General features: G+C 35.8%; 1 protein-coding gene across 1 annotated transcript in view; it reads left to right on the top strand.

Moving 5' to 3' along the window:
* The window catches only part of LOC144974986 (dnaJ homolog subfamily C member 2-like), a 62,816-nt gene that overhangs the window by 23,583 nt on the left and 19,305 nt on the right, over positions 1 to 19,928 (top strand). Inside the window, exons 6-14 of the mRNA XM_078918596.1 lie at positions 3,922 to 4,002; positions 4,541 to 4,606; positions 5,398 to 5,489; positions 6,842 to 6,963; positions 9,558 to 9,626; positions 10,352 to 10,432; positions 11,775 to 11,863; positions 14,183 to 14,252; positions 19,143 to 19,309. Coding sequence (XP_078774722.1) covers positions 3,922 to 4,002; positions 4,541 to 4,606; positions 5,398 to 5,489; positions 6,842 to 6,963; positions 9,558 to 9,626; positions 10,352 to 10,432; positions 11,775 to 11,863; positions 14,183 to 14,252; positions 19,143 to 19,309 — 837 coding nt within the window. The remainder of the gene's footprint in view (positions 1 to 3,921; positions 4,003 to 4,540; positions 4,607 to 5,397; positions 5,490 to 6,841; positions 6,964 to 9,557; positions 9,627 to 10,351; positions 10,433 to 11,774; positions 11,864 to 14,182; positions 14,253 to 19,142; positions 19,310 to 19,928) is intronic.

Genomic DNA, 19,928 nt, shown 5'->3' with positions numbered 1-19,928 from the left:
AGGAGGCGGATGCCAAATATTTTCAGAAGCTTTGTAGACAGGGTCTAGAGATTGAGACAGGAGTTGAGTACAGGAAGATTGTCAGATTAGGGAAAAAGAATGACGATAATAGACCTATGAAGATCATATTAATTAACAGTGATCAAGTATCACAAATCCTAAAAGCAGCGAAGAACCTTGGATCAAAGCCTGAGTTTAAACAAATTAGTATTGGACGTGATCGTACCCCTTTAGAAAGAGAAGAATCGCAAGCTCTTGTCAAGCTAAAACAACAGAAGCAAGCCGAATCAGACAGAAACGGGGAGAAGGCCAGATGGGTCATAAGACATATGAGAATAGTAAACGCCTACAGGGATACACCAACAGCGGTTATCCTCAACCCGGGCAAGGACAGGATGGAATAGGACGTCCAAAATCAATGCTAAAATGCATGTGTACAAATGTAGATACTTTGTTAAACAAGCGTTTAGAGTTGTCTCATTTTCTTTTACATGAGCAACCAGATATTTTCTTTGTATCAGAAGTTTTACCAAAACATTTTAAGTGGGCTGTACAGAAAGCTGAAGTTGACATGGATGGTTATTGTTCATTTTCTAATTGTTTTGACAACCAAATTAACGGCCACAGGGGTATCATCATTTATGTGAAAGAGGAGATAGGTGCACAAGAAATCACCCTGGCACCTGACCAAAAGTTAGCTAATGAGAGTGTTTGGATCGAAGTGAAAGTGAGGGATGGTGAAAAATTACTAGCTGGATGTGCGTATAGGTCTCCAACTAGTTCCCCAGAGAACACCAATAAGTTGTATCAGACTATGCTGGACCTTACTAAGGATAGGGCATATGTATTAATCACCGGTGACTTCAATCAACCAGATGTTGATTGGGTAAATGAGACAGCCTCAGGCAACAAAGCATTAGAATTGGATTCAGTAGTCTGATGTCACGCAGCCAGGCAACGGCGGCCATCTTGGTTCTAAACAAAGAAAATCATTACTTTTTGTTCTTCATGCTGGCTAGAACTTTTCATTCCCTTTTCATATGCCTTTGATCAGAATGTGTAAAAGTCAAAACATGATCATATTTATGTGTTTTTTTTTCCTCTGGAAGCGTTTTTATGCTAGCCGGAGAAATATTTCATACGGGCGTGCGCCATTGTTCCGATAGTTTAGAGCCAGTGTTACTAAGTTACCATGCGTCATTAGGAAGGAAGTGACGTTACGACTATTGAATCCTATTCTTAGAGTTCTATAGAGACTCTTTCCTCTATCAGCATGTTAAGTCGCCAACGCATTTTCGAGGGGATCAGAAACCAACACTTATAGACCTAGTTTTATCATCTGAAGAGAGCATGGTGAAAAATTTGACTCATAACGCTCCCCTTGGCAAAAGTCATCATCATGTTTTAGCTTTTAACTTTGTGTGTAGCACAACAATTGAAGTAAAGAAAGAAAGACGGTATAACTACAAAAAAGCTGACTTTGATAAACTGAGAAAGTGTGTGAATGACAGCAATTTACTTGCCAAAGTTCAGGATAAGGATGCAAATGATACATGGAACTGCATCAAAAAGACTGTAGAAACTGCAACTGAGGAATGTATTCCTAAAAGTGGATCAGGGCCTGCAGGCAAACGCAAGACACCTGTCTGGTGGAGTGAGATGGCTATGTCTAAGTTACGTAATAAGAAACAGACATACAAGAAATACTTGGGAACACTAGACCAGAAAGACTGGCTAGCCTACACAAGAGCCAGGAACCAAGCAAAAGCGGCGTGCCGGAAAGCAGTTCTAGACTATGAAAAGTCTATAGCGCAAGATGCGAAAAATAATCCAAAGGCATTCTTCTCCTATGCTAAGAGTAAGATGCAAGTGCAAGAAGGCCTAGCCGACCTCAAGGACAGTGATGGTAAACTTGTGCCAGCTGACAAAGATAAGGCAAACCTCCTCAATACATTTTTCTGTAGTGTATTCACAAACGAGAGAGTGGGGGATATTCCTGATAGTGAAAAATCTGAAGTTGACTCTTCTCTTAGTGACATTATATTCACTTGTAAAGATGTGTGGAATAAGCTTAAAAATTTAGGCTCCTCGAAATCCTCTGGCCCTGATGGGATACACCCATGTGTACTAAAAGAACTGGCAGAACAGCTAGCAGAACCGTTTGCAGAGTTGTTCAACAAGTCACTTAGGGAAGGGAAGCTGCCCAGCATCTGGAAAGATGCAAATGTAACTCCACTTTTTAAAAAGGGTGAGAAGAGCAAAGCAAGTAACTATCGTCCAGTATCATTAACGTGTGTGATTTGCAAAATAATGGAATCCGTGATTAGGGACAAAGTAGTCAAATACTTAATGGAACAAAAGTTGCTGTCTGAGTATCAACACGGTTTTATATCAAAACACTCATGTACCACTAATTTGTTAGCTGCTCTCGACTCTTGGACTAGGTATTTGGACAGTGGCATACCTGTTGATGCAGTGTACCTTGATTTCGCCAAAGCATTTGACAGTGTTCCACATCAACGCCTTATTAAGAAACTTGGATCATATGGCATCAGTTCATGTTTGCTAGCTTGGATCTCAGATTTCCTGATTGGGAGAAGACAGCGCGTTAGGGTGAACGGCAGTTTTTTCGGACTGGGCACCAGTATCGAGTGGTGTTCCGCAGGGAAGCTGCCTTGGTCCAGTTTTGTTTGTAATATTTATTAACGATCTTCCAGACGTTGTGGACTCTCTGTGCCAAATGTATGCAGATGACACTAAGGTGTTCTCTAGAGTAGACAAGGAAGAGTTCATAACTCAGCTCCAAAGTGATCTTGACAGCTTGGTACAGTGGGCTGATAAATGGCAGCTTAGGTTTAATGCAGACAAGTGCCATGTCTTGCACTTGGGATATAGAAACCCGCACCATCAGTACACAATGAGAAATCATGACTCTAGCGAGACTGTCATACTTCAGCCTACTGAAGAGGAAAAAGATTTAGGTGTGTTAGTAGATCAGGAACTGAAGTTCTCTAAGCACATAGAAACCCAAGTAAATAAAGCAAACAGAATCGTTGGTCTCATTAGGAGGTCGTTCACTCATCTTGTTAGAGATAACATGAGACAATTGTTCACTGCACTTGTACGTCCCCACTTGGAATTTGGAAATGTAGCATGGGCACCACGACTACAGAAAAACAAAGACCTCATAGAAAGTGTTCTAAGACGCGCAACTCGGGTCATTCCGGGATTCAAAGATCTAGAATACACAGAAAGACTGAAAAAGATAAGAATACCTAGCATGCAGTATAGAAGAGACAGAGGAGACCTAATTGAAACGTACAAATACACACATAATTTATACTATGTTAGCACGAGCCCTCTAAATCTTGATTCCACCAGCACCACCAGAGGACACAGATTCAAACTCTCCAAAGAAAGGTGTTCTCTAAACCTTAGGCAGAACTTTTTCTCAGTTAGGTTAGTCGACAAATGGAACCGCCTGCCTGCAACAGTTGTCGACGCCCCTTCATTGCAGGCATTCAAGTGCCGTCTTGATGCTCATTGTGAAACAGAAAAATACTGTTTGTAAAGTTAAATTCAGACACTTCCTTCCACTATGTGGTATGCCCAGTTTTGAGAGACTTGAATTATATACGTTCACGAATGCACAAGAGCAGATAAAAGGCTGTAAAAGCCTACATAAATCTGGACTTATATCATATCATATCATATCAATATAAGTATTCTTAAATTTGTATATTATTCTTCAACTAGTGGGAAGTTGCCAAGGATCTTTATAGTCAAATTTTTTTTCAAATTTGGTACAAGGGTATCTCACCTGAGTTTCCAACATACAGTTTATTGTTTATTATTTTGAGATAATTTTTTTCTTCTGATATCATTTGTTGCAAGGCCTTTATATGAATTCCTTTGTTTCAGGTGGTCAATGAAGAAACGTGTGCCCAAACTCGGTGACAATGACACACCTTTTGATGACGTCAATCATTTTTATTCTTTTTGGTAGGACTTTAAAATTTGTTTTTCCTGTAAGATTAACTCTCTCTCTCTCTCTCTCTCTCTCTCTCTCTCTCTCTCTCTCTCTCTCTCTCTCTCTCTCTCTCTCTCTCTCTCTCTCTCTCTCTCTCTCTCTCTCTCTCTCTCTCTCTCTCTCCCCCCCCCTCTCTCTCTCTCTTTCTTTTAAAAAAAAATAAAGATACCTGATAATGTAATAATCACCACTACATCACCATCATCACTACTACTACTGCAACCACCACATTCCCATTATCATATTACTATCATAACCACAACGTCATGGATACCACCGATACATCATCATCATCATCGCCATCAACACTACTACCACAACTTCCACCACCACCACATCATCATCATTACTACTGCAACCACCAACGTTATTGTTACCACAACCACAATATCATCATCGACACCACCACTACATCATCATCATTATTATTATCCAGATCTTGACATAATACTGCTTCAATATACTGAGCCATATATGTCATTTATGTATAATTTCTATAATTTCCTTCAGGTATGACTTTGATTCATGGAGAGAATTCTCGTACCTTGATGAAGAAGAAAAAGAAAAAGGTGAAAGGTATGAAAGATAAAATTCATAAATTTCAGTGGAAGCTTGATTAAATAATCACTACAGTAGACTTTGGTATGTTAACAGTGGTGGACACCAATTGTAGGAGAGTTAAGTCTTGTCTTTTCGATCCCTTTTTATATTTTTTCCTTTCATTTAACTATTTGTGCTTGTCATGGAATAGAACTATTTTATTTTGACAAAGCCTCAGCTAGGCCCCTTACCATCAGAGACCCAGGTTTATAAGTAAGTTTTGCTGAGAGATTAATTTTTCTCTCTCTGTGTATGAATAATATTTTTATTTGTTAGAAGTCAACTGTGCCCCATATGTTAAGGATTCCATGGCAGATGAAGGACTGCAGCAAATAAAACAAATTTATGACTTTTTTAAAATTATAGTTTCAGCTTCTGAAGACCCCAGTACTAAAAGTACTCTCAAGTCACATTTTCATGATTTTTACCGAATCAATGATAAACTTAAAGCAATTTCGTTCATGATAAAAACAATCTAAGTCCCTTATATCAAAACTACAATTTTATTTTTTTTATATACTCTAAATAGCCTAATCCAAATTTTAACCCCCATTTTTTCAAAGCTAACTTCCTGTGACTTAAGTACTTTTAGCACTAGGCTCTTCATCTTATATACTTATATATTGAATGTACTGCTATTTTAAAGATACAGTAGTATGACATAATTGTGTGTTGTTTCTTCTGTCTTATATTTAAGCATTTCTTTTTCATTGCTTGATTTTATTTATTTTAGAAATGGTCAAATCTGTGTTTTTGTTCTGTTACAGTCGGGATGAGAGAAGATGGATTGAAAAACAGAATAAGGCTGCCCGCCAGAAGCGTAAGAAGGAAGAAATGTCTAGGATACGACAGTTGGTTGGTGAGTTAAAGATAACAGTCTAAGTCAAATATGTGTTCGATGGACACCCTCTGTTCCTAAGGTGTCATCCTCATCCAGGTTTCTTCTTTACAGAGATGACTTGATGATCATGAAGTTTATTTGGTCATTGAAAAAGATAAAAAGAATCCCATTATTTTCAGAATTGGTTGCAGACTTTGGACTGACATTGGTCCGTTACATTTCCAGAACTAAAAGTCTTTTTTTTCTTCTTTGATTTACTTATTTTTAAAATGTCTTCTTTGAATATTTTTTGTTTGTGCCTTTTATTTTTCATATTTATCTTGTAGAAAAATTGTTTATTCTATATATTCATTTTCCACAATATAAAATGAATGACCTGAAAAGCATTCATAATTAAGGTGTGTTTTTTTATATATTTATTGCTATTCCATCCATGAATTTAAGGTTTAGATGGAGTGAGCAACAGTTGAAGAAAGTTAATTCGGTAAGCAGCAAGGACTGATAATAAGTTACCTCATGATAATGAGGTCACTTGTCTGTGTTACCAATTATTTGTGTTGTACTTACTAGATAAAGATTAAAAATGATATACTGTTGGACTGACGATTGTCCTTCACCATGAATGTTCAACATAAGCTTGAACAATAGGATCTAGACTCTCATGTCTAGTATGTAAACATGCCTATCTAGTGAAGTGAGCAAGCTTACTTGTGTTTTATGTGCTTTTCAATAGAAAGTAATTTGAATCTCACAATAATGTACAAGATAAAACATTCTTTAGTAGCAATCTCCAAGCCACCAACATGTTTCTCTGGACCAAGTCACGAACATATTATCATCACACTCTCTCTAGCCTGTAAACTACCGGAAATTCTCATTCTATCTTAGAATGAATACCTGCTGGAACAAACTTCCTGGAGACATCACATCAGCTCCAAACTTAGCAACCTTCACACACCTCCTATCGCAATTCACACCATCAACATGGTGAGCATGTTTTCCAGCCAGAGGACATCATTCAGCAAAGCCACCTTTCCATCTCCTTTTTCAAACATAAATTTATATAATAATTTATTTTTGTCTTTAGGTATCCAAAAACAGAGTTTTACTATGATTGTAACATTTAAAATCTTCACAATGAAGGTTGACATAATACAGATAATGCAGATTATTAGAAATATCGTCAGAGGTTGAACTTCAGTCCTTTTCCTTTTTGAGATATGAAAATCAAATGATGTTTGATTGGAACTTCAGAAAAGATCATGAGACAAATATGATTCCTAAATTTTCTTTTTGTTCCTCTTCTTGAAAAATTTCTTTCTGTCTTTTTTTTTATTCTGACACAACATTCTTTTTTGTATCTTCTTCAGATAATGCTTATGCCTGTGATCCAAGGATTCAAAAACATAATGAAGAAGAAAAAGAAAGGAGAAATGCTGCTAAAAAAGCTAAGCAGGAAGCTGCACGCAAAAAAGCAGAGGAAGAAGAAAGGGTGGGTTGGTCTCATTGGTTGTTTGTGATAGATTACTTCGGTTGGCGTGAGAACAGGTAGATTTATTATTACTATATTTTCTCTCCGGCCTTGTCCTTGAATGATACTATTTCATTTTGGCCAGACCCTGGTGAGGATTCTTTACTGGAAAGAAGGCAGTCTTAGTATTTTTCTGATATTAGTGTCAATCATCTGTCAGTGCTGTCATAGTAATTGTTTGAAATCATCCGAGTTTTTTACAGTTTTACTTGTAATCCCATGCTGAGGTCTGTGAAAGTCTTTTGGGAGTCTCATTTTAGCTAGTTCTATTCTTTCTTTGAAGAAGTTCCTTTTGTCGTAGTTTTTCTTTGCTAGAGACATTGCGAGAAACAAGATTATTCAGACACATTGTAGCATTTTCCCCACTGAGCACTATTTCAGAGCCAGGTCAACTCAAACCCATTAGTGAGGTCAGTCGATGGGAGGAACAGGTAATGATCAGGACAATTTGTGATGCTGTTTTTGGTAATTAATTGCTGCAATATTTTTGGCTGCTCAATTGCTAACATGAGTATGAAAATTGTTATCACACCACAAACAAATCAAGGGTTTCTTTAATCATATGCCATGGTTGATAGTAAAATATCTTCTGAAGGCTGCTCATTAAAAGGGTGTCAATTAACTGGTTTTTGATTATAAATGAAATTGAATTGTAGTAGCGTTTTCTTTAGAAAAGTGAGTGGAGCAGGCACTTATGTTGGTAACAACAAGATATGAAGTGAATAGAAAAGTGCCAGAAGACAATAGAGAATAAAAAATTTTCGCGGCGGTGGTGGGGTTTGAACCTGCGACCTTATTGGTACGACAACTCCGCCTGGCAGGTGAGAGCGTGGCTCTACCGTGTGAGCTATCCACGAACACAAAATATTCGTTTCAAACTCAAAGTCATTACTAGATCCCTCTCTCACCTACTTCTTGAGACCGCCGATTCGTTCGTACACCACCATCGCGAATAATTTTGACCAGCAGTTAAGCTTAATAGCCAATATTCTCATCACAAACATATAACATAGAAACGATTGAAACATTGAGTATGCTCCGGTGTATGGGGTGAATTTTAATTCAGAAAAGTGAGTGGAGCAGGCACTTATGTTGGTAACAACAAGATATGAAGTGAATAGAAAAGTGCCAGAAGACAATAGAGAATAAAAAATTTTTTTTCGCGGCGATGGTGGGGTTTGAACCTGCGACCTTATTGGTACGACAACTCCGCCTGGCAGGTGAGAGCGTGGCTCTACCGTGTGAGCTATCCACGAACACAAAATATTCGTTTCAAACTCAAAGTCATTACTAGATCCCTCTCTCACCTACTTCTTGAGACCGCCGATTCGTTCGTACACCACCATCGCGAATAATTTTGACCAGCAGTTAAGCTTAATAGCCAATATTCTCATCACAAACATATAACATAGAAACGATTGAAACATTGAGTATGCTCCGGTGTATGGGGTGAATTTTAATTCAGAAAAGTGAGTGGAGCAGGCACTTATGTTGGTAACAACAAGATATGAAGTGAATAGAAAAGTGCCAGAAGACAATAGAGAATAAAAAATTTTCGCGGCGGTGGTGGGGTTTGAACCTGCGACCTTATTGGTACGACAACTCCGCCTGGCAGGTGAGAGCGTGGCTCTACCGTGTGAGCTATCCACGAACACAAAATATTCGTTTCAAACTCAAAGTCATTACTAGATCCCTCTCTCACCTACTTCTTGAGACCGCCGATTCGTTCGTACACCACCATCGCGAATAATTTTGACCAGCAGTTAAGCTTAATAGCCAATATTCTCATCACAAACATATAACATAGAAACGATTGAAACATTGAGTATGCTCCGGTGTATGGGGTGAATTTTAATTCAGAAAAGTGAGTGGAGCAGGCACTTATGTTGGTAACAACAAGATATGAAGTGAATAGAAAAGTGCCAGAAGACAATAGAGAATAAAAAATTTTTTATTCTCTATTGTCTTCTGGCACTTTTCTATTCACTTCATATCTTGTTGTTACCAACATAAGTGCCTGCTCCACTCACTTTTCTGAATTAAAATTCACCCCATACACCGGAGCATACTCAATGTTTCAATCGTTTCTATGTTATATGTTTGTGATGAGAATATTGGCTATTAAGCTTAACTGCTGGTCAAAATTATTCGCGATGGTGGTGTACGAACGAATCGGCGGTCTCAAGAAGTAGGTGAGAGAGGGATCTAGTAATGACTTTGAGTTTGAAACGAATATTTTGTGTTCGTGGATAGCTCACACGGTAGAGCCACGCTCTCACCTGCCAGGCGGAGTTGTCGTACCAATAAGGTCGCAGGTTCAAACCCCACCACCGCCGCGAAAAAATTTTTTATTCTCTATTGTCTTCTGGCACTTTTCTATTCACTTCATATCGTAGCGTTTTCTTTGTTGCTTTTAACTTCAGAGCTTCAGATTTCCCTCTTTCATCTCTCTTTTTCTCATGCGGAAATGACCTAATAGTTTCACAATAATTCAGATGTTAAATAAAATAAATGTACTGAAAATGCTTACAGTCTTCTTTAAATGTTATTTTCAGAAAAGACAGGAGGTTTTGGAACAAGAAAGGTTAAAAAAGACAAAAGAAGAGGAGGAAGCCAAGGCCAAGGTAATCAGACATTAGAAATGTTTTATGTTAGTTCTTACTTCTACATTTGTAATGCTAGGGAAGACTTAAATGATAAGGAATAGAATACCACCCAAAGACATATTTATCATAGATGCCAAATTTGTTACAGAGGAGGCTCAAATCTCAAATAGTTTTAACAGATATAAGGAAAATGCAGTTAAACAAAGATTTACACAATGGGATTGCTGCAATATTTCAAGAAATGATATTAGGTAGCAATTTAGCACCAAAGAAAATGTAAGATAACTACAATTTCTGAAAACTGTTTGTCACCAAGAAAATGAATAAATAAATCACATGTCTGTCAGTGCATGACATAATCAGTCGGAAGGCGAAAATTTTTATCTGCCATTCTCTACAAAGAAAATCATGCAAACTGTACAAAGCAAATCAGACAACATACATTAACAAGACATACAAGATTTGAGTCCTAATTTATAGACATAAGACTGGACATGGTTGATCAGGAAACATGTTTGCACACTGAAGATTGAAAGTAAAGTCTATCTGGATATTTTCCTGGTTACCGTTACACTGATAATATACTGCAAAAAGTCCACTTCAACATTAAATCTGCATTTTTATATATATATATTTTTTCTGAGTAAGATTGTACAGATTTTTAAAAAGAATTAGTTTCTTGAATTTTACTCTTCCATGAATTGTTTCAAAACCTTTTTTTTATTTGTGTCCTATTGAAATAGGCTGCAATTGCAAAGAAGGAACGTGAAGCTTTTAAGAAACAAATGAAAAGGGAACGAGATACAATGAAGAGTTTGGTCAAGGTAGGATATCGTCATTGTATCTTGTGTCGTATTATTCTGTCTTTGTAGTTTTCAATGCAGCATTATTAGACCAGAATTGTTTAAGGGGACATGCAGTAGCAAAAATAAGAATTTTTACTTTTATATGAATGATGATAGAACCCAATTATTTTAATAGCTAGTGATGCAAGGAATTTAAAAATGTACAGGACATGAAAAAAAATAATATTCAGCTGATCCCTGGAAATTGAAATTGTTTGATGGCCATCTTGGATTTTTTTTTTTTTTTTAAAGACAAAGGTTCAAAATCTATAAAATTATGTATAATTTACTTATAATTGATAGATTAATCTATTTTCAAAATAAATTTTCAAATTTTTTTAGATACAGGAATTTGTTTATATTTTATTCATGATTAAGAAGGTGGAAAAAACCCCCCATAAAATTTGACACATTTCAGGATCAGAAAATTCAAAACAAATGATAGTTTTAGATTACCAAAGCAAAACTTGTCTTATTTTTTGGATACACTCACTCACTCACTTTATCCCATGACCGGTTGGTCGTCGGGGAGACTCTCAGGATGCAGACTTCACGATTCGACGTCACTCATCACGGTCTTGGGCCTTCTTCATTAGATTGTTCCACGTCAATCCTGTCCAATCTTTAATGTTATCCTGCCACACTTTCCTCTGTCTTCTTCTTTTTCGGATCAATTCAGGTGTACAAAAACGAGAATGAATTTTATGAATGAAATCATGTTTATTGTTACAAAAGTTGCTGTTATGTCTTATGCAAATAAACTCAAATTTGGTTTAATGTTTAATTTTACACCATTTGATATTAATCCTTAAGGTAGGTAAAAGTAGGAAAATAATAGAAATGTTTTTAGTTAGATCTTTTGTGGTACTCAAAAGAATTCTTGGTCCTGATTTGTTACTTTTTTGTTTGTTTTGATTGGTTGTTTTTTGTTTTTTTTTCCCAGCATCAGATTTTATTAAAAAGGGAGGTATGGAAAATATAGTTGATTCTATTGTGTTTTCTTCTGTACCCTTTTTTTTTCGGGGGGGGGGGGGGGGGTTGTATGTTTGTTTTCTATTTCTTCATGATAACTATTGTATGGCGTATTAGATAAAATTGCTGTTGCTAAATCATCTCTCAAAAGTTCTACTTTTTTCAAAATCTGCATCTGGCACCTACGAACATATGAAAAGATTTATAAACTAGATTCGTTAGCATTATCAATGAAGAGCATTGCTAGCTTTTATGTGTTTCTTTTTCTTTTTTCTTTTTTTTACTTTATAGTGGTTTTTTTTTTTGGTATGAAATTGAAAGTTTTATTTTATGAATATTTTTTCCCCAGGGCTTTGATTATTTTGCTGAATCAGACAAAGAGAGATTAAATTTGATGAAGGAAATGGACAGACTAGCAGAATTTTTAACACTTGTCAGGTATATTGGTTTCTATTCACTTTCCTCTTTTCTTTTTTTTTTTCTTTTTTTTTTTACATTTTTGTTGATATTCATTTATATAATATAATTCTTTTATGATTTTTGGAAATGCTAAGAAGTGTGATGTGGAAAGGATTGGTAGAATTGTGAGATAGATGACAGTTTCTGTTTGTTTTTTTTTAGATTAAACAAAGTCTTGAAGAATGAAAGTCACCCCTTTCGTAGGCATATTATTTTTTTTAAAGAGGAGTAATCATCTTCTGTTAATAATGATAAAGACAGAGAAACACATAAAGTCCTTAATTCACCATGGTTTGTGGTCATATCAATTTTAAGTATAAAACAATGCTTTATCTTTATTTCATATTGTATATCACAAAGTTCTTAATTGTTACAATAAGAGTAATAATTTGATGTCTATAGTAGGTTCAAATCAACAATGCCATTTAGTCACTTGCAAACAATTCAGCTATATCTTATCCAATAGATTAATTGATTGTCTTGACGAGCATCAAACATTTTCTAAGATTAGTGGTATTTATGTAAACAATTGTTTTTGACGAGAATGCCACATTGGATGAAACTGCCTCATATGATATTTATAGCATTATCTGTGCATATTTATGTTTTTACACAGCCAATGGTATGCTTTTGATACTTCTATACCCACATGATTTACCTATAACTTAATACAGACGAAGTTGCTTAATAGGAATGCTGCTGTTATGCAGAAATAGTTCCAATTAAGCAGCTTTCCAATTAACCAATGATGATTTCATTGATATTTTTCATAATTGGAACAACCTATGAAAACTGCACACATGTAGTAACTGGAGCAGAGTGTGGTAAATATTACAAAAGTATTGCATAGCTCCCTTTCAAATTCTCTCTTTTTCACAATATTCAACATTACATAGCACTATGGTACAGAGAATGAGTGACCTTTTATTGAACACACATTTAGTTATTTAATTGGAAATGTGACTGCATTTTTTAACCCTGAGACCTCCAATAAATATCTTAGACATATGAAATAATGTTCCGACTTATTTTTACTTAGTTTACATCATATTAGCGATATTAGTGTAGTCAATGACTGACTGGGCGTTATTACCTTAGGTAAGACGTAAAATACATTAATCCCAATCACAGGAGATGTGAATGAGCAGGTTTCAAGCTTTTGACAGTGACAGATATTTTTTAATGCTGCAACAACAAAAATGGATGCCTAACAGACAACCTGTACTATTTGAAATGGAATTTTGGTTAAACATGGTCATTTGAAATGCTTGATGTAAATGTTCATATATGTAATGATCATGCTCTTGATCAACTTCATCTAAATGCCTTTCTGCCTAAATGCCTGTTTTATTCTGCTTTCCAACCAACAGCCATTTATGCGATTACCACCGTACTGTATTTTTCAAATAAATTACATATTAGCTGAGTTTCACTTTCAAATACCATAAAAGACAAACAGTCTGAGGTTTTTTGTGTCTCGTGGAAATACTGAAAGCATTAATTGGGTTTGTCTTTTTCTTTTTTTTTTTAGGGGGGGGGGGGGGTTGTTTGTTTTTTGTTTTCAAGGGTTTTTTTTGTTGTTTTTTGTTTGTTTTTTAACCACTTATTCTGAACCTTTGACTCATTGAAACATGTGTAAGGGTGTATATAGTAGTGCAACTATTTGATTCACCCATGATCAATGGGATGATCCTTTGAAGTTGTCAAAAGACCACTCATTGATTGATCAAAAATCTCAAGAGCTGAGAACAAAAGTTTAGAAGGGGCAGATGGACTGATTTGTGAAAGCATATTGTCAGGTTTGAGTCATGAGAGATAACCAAATATGATAATTCAGCTGTAGACATCAAGAGATGGAAATAAATCATCAAAGATTGGCCAAATGGTTGACATGGATAAGTGTGGAACTTGTTTGTTCCCTAAATTGATCTGAACATGAGAGGTTAAGAGTCATTAGCTCGTTTGCTTTTTCTCTTCTCTTCACATTATTATAGTAAAAAAGTAGTCCATCAGAGCCATGGGCCCATGAAGCCGGAGTAGCAATTGCTTGTTACCCTTTGGATGAGACACCAGTCAATTGCAAAGTACTTTCCTCTAGATCTATCAGACCCAGCTACCCCATCATTGCTGAGTGGATAGGGGGTCAGAAAAAATATTGACTGTACCCAGGATTGATCTCAGTCCCTTTGCTTGTGCTATCAGGCCCCCCCCCCCCCCCCATTATTATAGTAGTTCTGTTTAATTCTTTTGGTTTTTTATAAGACAGGTTAAGATAACAGCTTTACATTTATTTTACAGTTTACAATCATTGAATGAGAGCCTTAAAAGCGGAGACAGAGAAGTTGCAAAAACAGGATTTTTAAATAAGGTAAGTTTCTGTATTGATTTTAAATTACTTGATAGCTGCTAATTTTTATGGTTATGGTATTTTTATTGTTTTGTTGTTTTTTTCTTTCTTTTATCTTGTTTTATCTTTTGTGTTTATGTGTGTGTGTGTTTTTTTAAAATGTTATACAGTGCAACACGAATTTGACAAATTCACGAGTTCAACTAACAAGGACAGAATTCCCATCTTATGTCCTTCATTGTCTAAGTAAATTTTTCACGCCATCCATGAATGGTTTCATGGTTTTGACAAACTAAACTGAGACTTAGGGCCAACATACTGGACACTAAGAGAGAGAGTTGCGTTGTACTGTATCCATCATGTTCTAATTCGTGCTCAGTCAAGGCTCCCAACATTTGCCAGCCGAAAATAACATGCCAACACACATAACTATGTGTAACCTTGAATATTTAGTCTGATCAATACAGTTTAATGAGAACAACTCGTAAAAATGCCTGGCTAAAAACAATAGGGAAGACCTATGTGACAACTTCGTTCAATCCAAAGCCTGAAACTGACCAAAAATTATTTTTTTTTAATTAAAAAAAAAAGTTAAGCATAAAACAAGACGACAATCATGAAAAAAATAGTTGATTACTGTGAGTAGTATTCAATATCATTGAGCACCACTAACAACTCACTTTTCATTTTTTTTTAAAACTTGTGAGATCACCGTCATGTAGTGTGACATAAATTTGTGGTCAGTCTCAGGATAGCCATCTTAAGTGCTTGTCGGATGAAACAATCAGATCCACAATGTGTATTTATCATAATATGCTGACTCTAATGGAGGAACTGCATTGTGACACATGACAATGCCATGCTTATTTTTCAATCGCCTTTGACAAGTACTGGATAGCCTTTGACTTGGGCTATAGTTTTACCCGAGACATTTTCTTGGCTACTTTAATTGGAATTCTAGAACTATTTACTAACCCACTTTCTTCCTTTTTACTGGCTCTGATATGACCTTAATGTATTTGTAAAACCCTTAAAAACAAAAACAATATCATTTTCTACCATAAAACACCATTTTTCACCTTTTTAAAACAATATAATAGTAAATGCATTCAATATCAGGCAACACAAAGAATTTGCATATTAACTCTCTCGAGTTCACCCTCTTTGAAAATTGAACAAATTTGTTTGATTTTCCATGCATATGAACTCGGAGAGTTTTAATGAGATTTCTAAGATGGTCGCCAGTGTCACATGGCCTAATTTGCATCTCTTATTTAAATATATGTAGCTTGTCCATTCATTTGAATATCCTGAAAATTTCATTGATTTATCTCTCCAAATTCCTAAGTTATGATTTTTTAACTGTAACTGCACAAATTTCCTGATTAGCTCAGGAGGCGTAGACCTTAGCAGGTTAAGGGTTAAACTCAAATACAAGAAAGACCTGCTTTTTTTCAGCTAATTTTAAATTTTCATGCAAATTCCTCTCAAAAAGCCAGAGCCAAGTGTTGTATATTTAGTAGAAATGTAAATAAGCAATAATAATGATAATATTAAGCCTAATCATCATCATCATCATCCATAGCTGCCAATCCTAACGGAAATTGCGGGAGACTCCTGCATTTTTAGTTTGTCTCCCGCGCTCCCGCCCGTCACACTGATCTCCCGCATTATCATGCAGTAGCCTGACTGTAGGCCCAGGCCTAGAACCCATGTTAGCCTACCATGGGGGTCTTTTCGGTTCTTTTGGTAATGTACGTGAAATTCCGGTCCTCCATTTTGTAAACGGAAGTGAGTTTAAGTCGTTTGGTATTGTGGTCACAGTGGTTTACCAGCGGATCACTTAGTTGAGATGCTAGGTCAAGAGGTCACTACTCTCCTTCTCTTTACCTGCGCTCTGGTATGGCACGTGCAGTCAGTGAAGCGAGTAGTCTAATTGGTCTGATAAATAATGGCATAGCCAAGCGACAATTATGTTAAATGTAAACCTACATCACTCATGTTAAAGATTGAAATCCCCCTCACACAGTGGACTAAATATCATAGATATCATCAGTATATTTCTTTCTCAGGAAGACAGCAAAGTAGACTCACATTTTCACTACATTTATCATTTAAATCAAATGTTTCTGGAATCCCTACAACAACAATCAGACGTTGAAGTTTATTATTATTCACAATAGTACATAGTACAAACCATCTACTTTCTGTTGCACTAATGGTAATTCAGTTCAACAAATATGTAACAAGTGTAGGGGTGGGGTATCAAATTTCACTGGGAATATCTAGCAGTCTATGAGATGTCTAGACTATCGTGGGTGATGAATTTGGACCAGTTACACAATGTAAACAATGTCGTAATCATTTCCTGGACTCCCCACTGACCATGGAATACTTTACTACACCAATTCTACAGTTTTATCATTAAAAGTTCCCACGAATATGGTAAAGGAGTGAAGAAGTCATACTTATTGTAGTACAGGAATGTTGTGTTTACATTATATATATATATATATATATATATATATATATATATATATATATATATATATATATATATATATATATATATATATATATATATATATATAAACATTCTCTCTCTCTCTCTCTCTCTCTCTCTCTCTCTGCAAGTAGCCATACAATAATAGTTCTTAAAGACACATCTGTTACTGATTTAAGAAATATGAAATGAATGGGTTTGTTTCAGTCATGTCTCTGTTGATTGGTGTGGGAAGGTTTTATTCACCAGCTGCACTACTTGTAACATTGTGAATATTGAGAATAATGTCTGAATTCTGTTAATTCCTAGGAGGCGCCACTATTATTTTCTCTATCTTGGCTATGTTTGAGTATTCCCCCCCCCCCACTCCCCCTCTTCAGTCAAACTTGCCTTTGTGGAATACTATCTGTACTAACTGTTGATGTTATATCGTTGTTGTCAGTGATATGAATTAGGTGTAGTGTGAATGTGATGCATTTCTCTTAGCCTGTCTTTTACGTTTGTATGTGTGGGGGAGACAAAGAAAAACACTCATAGACCAACTGAAGGGCTTCACCAACCTAACAATCCAAGAGCTGTTTGAAAAAGCAAGAGACAGGGAGGAATGGAGAGAGATAATTCATGCAGTATCCGAAGCCTGGACCAGGCATGGAACCTAGAAGAAGAATATATGCAGGATGTATGTGTGTATGTATGCATGTGTGTGTGAGAGAGAGAGAGAGAGAAAGAAAGAAAGAAAGAGAGTGAGAGAGAGAGAGAGAGAGAGAGAGAGAGAATGCCTTTTTCTACCATATTCATTGCTTGTATTATCTACTACGTCACTGTGATGGTGTTGTTGTTTGGTGTAATGACGATGGTTTTGTTTCTATTTGTAATAGTGAATGAAGTAAAACCTACACACACAATATATTGCTTAATATGTTCTTTAGGAGTGTGTTAAACTGTTTAATCCACTTATCTCCATATATTTTAAATGCAATACAAAATACAAATGAAGAGAACATACCTGATGTCCAGCCCATTACATTTATGACCATTAAAAACGTAGTTAAAATGTGTTGAATCAGAAAATGAATGTTTTACTGTGTGTAATAATATTAAGACTGGACAAAGCATTAATTAGTTTCGTAATCCAACGTCTGATTTTAAAGATTTGAATTTTTAATTGTCCGCACAACAACAAAAATATTTAAAAATAGTAGGGATTTTAAATTGCTTATAAAACCTATCAGAATAATCACAATAAAACGAAAAAAGAACCAACATAACAAGTGAAAGAAATACTGTCTGTTCCATAAGTTAATATTATTGTAATGTAAGTGGTCATCTAGATATGGTGTTATATTACATCACGAAAATGCAATACTTTGCGTCTTAACCCTCAAAAAGGGGAATCCCCGTCCAGGTAGCCACTTTTACAGCATGCAGCTGCTGTTGTCAGTCATTTGCTGGGTTCCAGCAGTATAACTAAGTGATCCGATTTTATGAAGAAATAAACAGCAGTGTGGTAGATTTATAATCGGAAAGGCCGATACCGAATCTGTTCTTTTTAATGAAGTTAATTAGCTCTACATGGCTGATATCGATTGTAATTAAATTATTCAGATTGAGAGTACCGTACTCATAAGCATTCAAAAGAAGTAAACCAGTCAGTTTCAATCAGTCAGTCACAGTGTAAGGTCGAGTTCGATTAGAGTTTGTTCTTGCTGCTGTTAGCTTTACTGTACTGTGTGTTAGGCTACTAGATCTAGATCTTGCTTTTAGTATTATCGTTAAATTTCAAAATGTTGAAGCGAAGCATTGATGGTGAGAATAAGAGTGATTCTAAAAGAAGGAGATACACTACATCATTCAAATCAGAATATACTGTTGATTTTTGGTGTATTGTTTGAGGAAATGATTCTTTTTTCGCGTGGTGCCGATTTTGTGACTGAGAATTCAGTATTGCTCATGGAGGTACATTTATGTATCTCCCTGATTTTTTCTGAATCTCCCTGATTTTCTGACCAAAACTCCCTCTTAATAAGCTTAGTGGGTTGGCAGCTATGATCATCATTATCATCATCATCATCACTTCCACTACGATGATAATCATTATCTACCACCATCGTATTATTATCAGAACTTGTATCACCACCCCCACAGCACCACTACTTTATCAATATTGCTATTGCATCACCATACCTCCACTGGCAAAATACTAGCACAGCATCACCTTTTTTTTCTTTGATACATTCAAGTTTGATAATGAGTTGTCGACATTACTGAAAAAACATGAGATCCATTTCACACGATATCATTCCTTTAGAAACAGGCATTAATTTCAAAAAGGGGCATTTAACTGATCATCATTGTAGATATGACTTTTTACAGTTTATATTTCACATTTCATCATTACATTGAAACAGGTTAAGGAAGTGAATGATGAGAATGAGAAGGAAAGGAAAGCTCAAATGGAAAGTTTTCAACAAAAGTCAACAGGAAATAATGCAAGTGCCAAAAAAACGTGGACAGATGAGGAAGTGCGAAATCTTATTAAGGGTGTAAATCTCTTTCCAAGTGGAACCCAGAACAGGTATATCAATTAAATATAAATGTGTGTCTTTGTGCTCTCTTAATGCAAATGTATAACTTTTTATCCAACTTATTCTAGTTAATTATTCCATCTAGATGGCTGCCACCTCTTGGCAGTGAGTCTAGAACTGTCACGATTTCTATGCAGGAATTTAAAGGAGTATTTTTATTTTAATATTGAATTGTTTAATGTACGAAGACCAACAAACAAAACAAATCAAATACAGAACAAGAAATAGATCCATACAAACTCAACATTGTGTGTATTCAAAAGACAGTGATAAGAAATGTCAGTGACTGGACAACAACTGAATGTTTATACTTTGAGAACAGGTTTTTTTGGTACACAGTACTCTTAATGTATCACATGTGTGTGTGTGTGTCGAATTAGTGGAGGTCCAAAAAATATTTGACTAGTGTCAGATCACTTTATCCTATTCTAATGTGTACCAATATCAGTAGGAGACTAGCGAGGCAGTGTTGGTCTGACGCTGTTACTGTTATACAGTGCAAGTCCCAGAACAGTACCATTCTGCAGAAATCGTTCCAATTAAGTGGCGTTCCTGTTAATCAATTCCGTTTGTAGTCTCCATGGAAACAACCTACAAAGATTACACCTA

This window comes from Berghia stephanieae, chromosome 6 (assembly GCF_034508935.2).
Source record: "Berghia stephanieae isolate SIO BIC M18660-M18661 chromosome 6, UCSD_Bste_1.3, whole genome shotgun sequence".
NCBI lineage: Eukaryota > Metazoa > Mollusca > Gastropoda > Nudibranchia > Aeolidiidae > Berghia > Berghia stephanieae.
The sequence above is the reverse complement of the archived record's forward strand: the minus strand, read 5'-3'. Positions and strand labels throughout refer to the sequence as shown.